General features: G+C 40.2%; 1 protein-coding gene across 1 annotated transcript; it reads left to right on the forward strand.

Moving 5' to 3' along the window:
- Positions 1-299: 299 nt before the first annotated feature.
- On the forward strand, positions 300-2,214 carry LOC133831125 (UDP-glycosyltransferase 86A1-like). The gene is made up of 2 exons (XM_062261306.1): positions 300-976; positions 1,069-2,214. The coding sequence occupies exons 1-2, from the start codon at positions 409-411 to the stop codon at positions 1,980-1,982; spliced, it is 1,482 nt and encodes a 493-aa protein (XP_062117290.1). The 5' UTR covers positions 300-408; the 3' UTR covers positions 1,983-2,214.
- The last annotated feature ends 3,865 nt before the right edge of the window (positions 2,215-6,079 follow it).

A 6,079-nucleotide genomic window follows, 5' to 3' on the forward strand; every position in this document is an offset into this window, starting at 1 on the left:
ACTCTTCAGACCATGATTTAATATTTTTTTACAACCGATTTATATCACCGGCTCATCAAGTAAAAAAATTTAATAATAAAAACACCAAATAATTTAATAGCTTGACACAATTTTTTTGGGTCCCATTTGTTGGACTAAGTCCCCCCGAGGGACTAAAGAACTTACCTATATAAATATGTATTTTTAATAAGTTTTGAAAGTATATTTAACAAAATAAACGGTTAAATATACACTTTTTACACACTTTTCGTATAGATAGAGAGATAGAGATATAAAGATATAAAGAAGAGATATAATCGGGTAGGGTGGTGGGGTACGTCTTTACTCATGCCATACCCTATACCCGATCAGATATCCTAGTTCGTGTGTACTAAGCTAGTTTGCTCTATATTCCAGAAAACGATTTCCATGGAGGCCGAGACTACGACGGCCCCAAAACCCCTACACGCCGTCGTTTTTCCCATCCCTCTACAGGGCCACGTCATCCCAGCTGTAAACTTGGCAATCAGACTAGCAACAAAGGGGTTCACCATCACATTCGTCAACACTCAATTGATCCACCACCAAATCACTAAATCTCTCCCCAACCCCAACACCACCCAAAACGACATCGATGACGAAGTCGTTGACATCTTCTCTGGGGCACGCGAGGCTGGTCTAGATATTCGGTACAGAACGGTTAGCGATGGCTTTCCCTTATCTTTCAATAGAATGCTTAACCATGACCAGTACTTACGTGAGGGTCACATGGGTGTTTTGCCGATCCATATGGACGAACTCGTCCGAGAACTAGTCGAATCGGCTGATCCAACGGTTTCTGTTTTGATCGCCGACACTTTCTTCGGTTGGCAATCTAATATAGCAAAGAAATACGACCTTGTTTCTGTGTCGTTTTGGACCGAGCCTGCCATAGTTTTCTCTCTCTACTATCACTTGGACCTCCTCAAAGTAAATGGTCACTATGGCGCATTTCACGGTATGTAAACTAATTTATCTTTTTTTTCTTTTTTCTTTTTCGGTGTGGTTTTATTGATGAAGTATAATTGTTCTGTTGTTTGTTGTTCCTAGATAATAGAGAGGATATTATTGATTACATTCCGGGGGTCAAGGCTATCGAGCCAAATGACTTACCCTCCTACCTTCAAGAACTTGATGTCTCCACGATTATGCACGGAGTCATAAACAACGCATTCGAAGGTGTGAAAAGGGCAGATATGATTCTCTGTAACACTGTTCATGAGCTTGAGTTTGAGCCTATTTCGACCATACAAAAGAGACAGCCTATGTACGCAATTGGCCCACTCATTTCATCAGGGTCCACTAATTCTCTTGTGCCAATGAGCATCAAGCCTGTGTCAAGTTGTACCCAGTGGCTCAACTCCAAGCTCCCTAATTCGGTCTTGTACATCTCATTCGGTAGCTTTGTTCTTTGTGGAAAGAAAGATATTGATGAAATTGCTTACGGGCTTTTGCTTAGCAAAGTGAATTTTATATGGGTTCTTCGTCCTAATGTTGTGAGTTATGCAGAACCTTACGTTTTACCAAATGGGTTTGAAGATGAGATCAAAGATAGGGGTTTAATCGTGACATGGACCAATCAGATTGAAGTGATTTCACATTATGCAATAGGAGGATTTTTAACACATTGTGGTTGGAATTCGGTCTTGGAAAGTTTGTGGTATGGTATCCCAATGTTGTGTTTTCCGTTGATGACTGATCAGTTAACAAATAGGAAGTTGTTAGTTGATGATTGGAGAAATGGGGTCAACCTTTGTGATAAGAAGCCAGTGAATAGGTTTGAAGTTGCAGAGAAGATCGACCATTTGATGTGTGGAAAATCAACTAAAGAATTGAGGGAGAGGACAACAAAGGTGAAGCAGATGATGAAGAATGGCTTAACTCTAGATGGATCGTCAGAGAAAAATTTGAGTCGATTCATTAGTGATGTGAAGATTAAAATTAGTGACCGATCAATAATGTAAAGTGTTTGATTTTTGTTAAAATAAAGAGGCATGCTTCGATCTTAAAAGAGGACTTCATCAGATATCTATACTATTAGTAAAAGAGGACATAAGCAGCTCTCCGTTCATTATTTTTCCTAATTTCATCCCTATAATTTTTTATATTTTACTTTTTATGTTATAATAAATTTATGTAATATGCCATTTAAACAGGGTTATTTAAGTAATTTAAAATATATTTTTTTGGACAGTACGATTTTTTTTTTGCAACTCTTTGTCTTTTGCTTTTTCTTTTCCCTCCCCATCATCTCTCATTTCACGTGACGCTATTATCTCTCTCTACTTTTCTATCTTCATTTTTTACCATTCTTTCATATTTCTCAGCTGGAAAGAAAAAAGGTTTCGCTTCCATACATGCATGATAACTTCATAGCCGCCTTTTAGTTTTTCAAATTTGAATATGTGTTTTCTTAGTTGTCGTTATTTTTTTGTATAAGAATCTAGACTTGCCAATCTCCCCCAGCAAACATCTATCTGCATGAAGGTTTCAAAATGCCAGACATGGCTACCTATGACATAACTATAGATTCGTCGAGCCACATTGGGACCTTCAACACGTTAATGAGGGCCAATAACATTAATGTCAACCTACATTGCGTCCTGTTCCCAGCCACATTGACAAGATCACCATCCAAGCTATGGTTCGACAAGTTCAAAAGACATTCGATGACCTCTTGGCAACAATTGTCGTCGGAGTTTAAAAAAGCAGTCCCGAGCTGTAAAGGAAGTACGAGTGGAGGCCAATTCCTTGGTCAATATCAAACAACAATCGGGTGAGTCCCTTAAGGCTTATATAAACTGGTTCACTAACATAGCAGCTCGAGCTAGAGACGCTGATGACAGCGCCAAGCTCATGGCGATGTAGTCAGGGATCACTATGGAAGGTGAATTTTGGAAAGAACTCCAAAGGAAAGGATTATAAAATGCTGATAAGTTCCTGGCCCGAGCTAAAGAATGGATAAACCTCAAGGAGGTTGAATCTACAATGGTCGGAACTAGTGAAATTCCTACTCAGCTCATTGGAGTGGAAGCAAATATTGCAGCTACGGCTCAGCCCGCTACCCATAACAACCAGAAGGGGAACAATAACAAGAGGAAGGGAAACAACGAAGGCGACCAGGCATGGTCCAAGAAAAACAAATCCAAGGATAAGTATGCCTCAATATTCACCGCCTATACCAACCTAACGTATACATGAGAAAATATATACTTAGCGAATTATGCTCACCTTCCGTGGAAAAAGCCAAAGTCCATGAGGAGTCAGCAGGCCAAGAGAGACTCAACCAAGTTTTGTCAGTACCACAACAACATTAACCACAATATTGACGATTGTCGTCAAATAAATAATGAGATCGAGACTCTTATCCGAGCTAGATCGTTAGCACAATACACCCAAAATTAGGTAACTCCCAATTAGTCGGCTATATAGAATCCACGACCAGCTCCACGAAATCAAGTGAGCCCACCACCAGTTTTTTAGCTCTGGAAAACTAACTCATCCGTCCTCCTATAGAAGGAAGATATATATTCACGATCGCAGGTGAACCCCACTTAGCTAGCACAAGCAATGGGCCCCAGAAAAGGTATATCTAGCAGCTGAAAAACTCATGATGGTGTAGTGTTCACTCCGGAATAAGGCTTGTCAAAGAAGAAAAAAATGGACAAACAACACATCATTTTTACGGAAGACGACACTAACTATGTCCAATTCCCTCATAATGATATGCTTGTCATAACCATTCAGCTCACAAACTAGAGAGTTTGAAGAATCCGTGAACGTGTTATTCAAGTCTTCTATAGAAAAGATGGGGCTATCATTAGTTGATTTGAAGGCTTCCTCCGCAACTATATATGGGTTTTCAGGAGAAGGGATGGCAGCCATCGGGACGATCGAGCTCATCGTAATAGATTGGTGATGAGACACGAGTTGTGGAAAAGATGTTCGAGTTCATCGTAATAGATTGTCCGACTGCCTACAACACCATTTTGGGGCGACCAACCTTGATGACATTCGAGGCCATCTCTTATGTCCACCACTTGGCTATGAAGTTCCCTTCGCCTACAAGAATATGCACAATAAGAGGGGACTAACTTGCTGACAGGGAATGCTACAGCATTTCCATGAAGGGAAGATCACCACCCGGGCAGCTGGCCATGTTGATAATTGAGGAAATCGAGGAGCCCCAGGTGATGATGGTCGTCGAGGGGGGGAAGAACCTCAGGTGGAAAAAGATGAGGTCGCCCAACAATAAGAAATTAACCTAAGGATAGGGGAAAACCAATCTGAGTTCCATGCCCTGGACGAGCTAGAAGATGTAATTCTTGACCAAGGGCAACCTCAAAGGTTGTAAAAATTGAAAAAATCTCAGTGCCGTACACAAGAATGATTTGGTCGAGCTTTTAAGAAACAACCTTGACGTCTTCGCCTAGTCACATGTTGACATGGTAGGGATCAGTCCAAACGTGATCATTCACATGCTAAATTTGGACAGAAACATACCATCCAAGCAAAAGAAGAGAAATTTGTTGGGGAAGGAAAGCAGAGAAGTTCTGGAGGAAGAAGTAGCTCACCTCTTGAAATGCGGATTCATTAGGGAGGCAAAGTATCCAACATGGATATCTAAGTCCGCCCTGGTTCCAAAGCCAAATGGAAAATGGAGGACCTACATCGACTTCTCCAATCTTAACAAGGCCTGTCGAAAGGACTATCTTTCTTTGCCAATGATTGATCATCTCATAGATGCTACAGCCGGTCACAAGCTCATTTCTTTCATTGATGTGTATTCTAGATATAACTAGATTGTGATGAATCTTGAAGAATAAGAGCACACCAACTTCATGACCGAGGACAACGTATACTGCTACAAAGTCATGTCGTTCGGGCTAAAAAAAGTTGAGGCAACCTTTAATGCCCCGCCTTTTTGAGTACCCATTAGTAACTGATTCAGGATGGTGAAAACTTGTGTGGAATATAATTTTGAATAACATTATTTTGGGGTAACTCATGTTGCTATGTAGCCATTTGTTGTGATCGGACGGAGTTATTTAACCAAATTGGAAGTGTAACGACCCAAATTTACTAATAAGGCTTAAGGGCCTTGATTAGTCTGCCGGGAGGGCATAACTGGATTATATGTGATTTAATGATTAAAAGAATGTTATATGATTATTTGAATATCCGAGATGCATGTAGGCCTTGATTAGGTTAGAATGGCATAATTGTAATTTTGGCCTGTTGAGGGCATAACTGTATATATTTGTGATAAATTGATGAGACCACATTATTATGTGGATATATTTGTAATCTGTGACTCGAGGTGATCCTAGTGAGCAGTTCAGCGAAAAAAGTCACGGCGGGGATTTATACCCGGCTCGGGGCAAGCCTGGGGTATTTCTGAGAATTTAGAGAATATATTGGAGTCTATTTTGATATTGGGGAATATAATTGGTGATTGGTTAGGTGTCGGGAAGTAAGCGGTAAATATTAGAGACACTCGAGGAATTAGCAGGAATTGGGAATAAATGACCAGAATGCCCTTGGATGGGTTAAGGGCTTCAATTTTAATGGGAGGGTATTGTGGTCGTTCGATTTATAAAGGATAAGTATTATTAAGTTTTATACTTTAGTGGAAAGTGTAGAAAGAGCTGGAAGTCTAAAGGAAAGAAAAGAAGAAAAGAAGTAAAAGGAAAGAAAGGAAAAAAACAAGGCAATTTCTAGGAACGGCTTGAGTCTTCTCCATCAATTTGTTCTGGAGATTTGAGGCTAAAATCCAAAGGAGCTTAAGGCAGAGATTGTATCCTTGGGGTCTTGATCAGGTTGGGGAAACTAGCTGAGGTTACTCATCATTTGAGGTAAGGTTGAAGGTAGTTTTTCAGTTTCTAGTTCTTAGTATTGTTATGGACTTTGAGATGAGTTTTGATGGGGAATTCTAGGGAGTTGAGGCTGAAGTTTTGAGGAGGTGAAGGCTAAGCTAGTGTGGAGGATAACCTAAGTTGAGCTCATTCATCAAAGGTAAGAAACTCTAGTTTCAAGCTTTGTGATTTCTGTGGTTTTGCTG

This window comes from Humulus lupulus, chromosome 4, assembly GCF_963169125.1.
Source record: "Humulus lupulus chromosome 4, drHumLupu1.1, whole genome shotgun sequence".
In the NCBI taxonomy this organism is placed as follows: domain Eukaryota; kingdom Viridiplantae; phylum Streptophyta; class Magnoliopsida; order Rosales; family Cannabaceae; genus Humulus; species Humulus lupulus.

Coding starts and splice junctions, on each gene's coding strand:
- LOC133831125 (XM_062261306.1), top strand. CDS start 409: ATGGAGGCCGAGACTACGACGGCCCCAAAACCCCTACACGCCGTCGTT. Junction 977..1,068: donor TCACTATGGCGCATTTCACG/GTATGTAAACTA, acceptor TGTTGTTCCTAG/ATAATAGAGAGGATATTATT.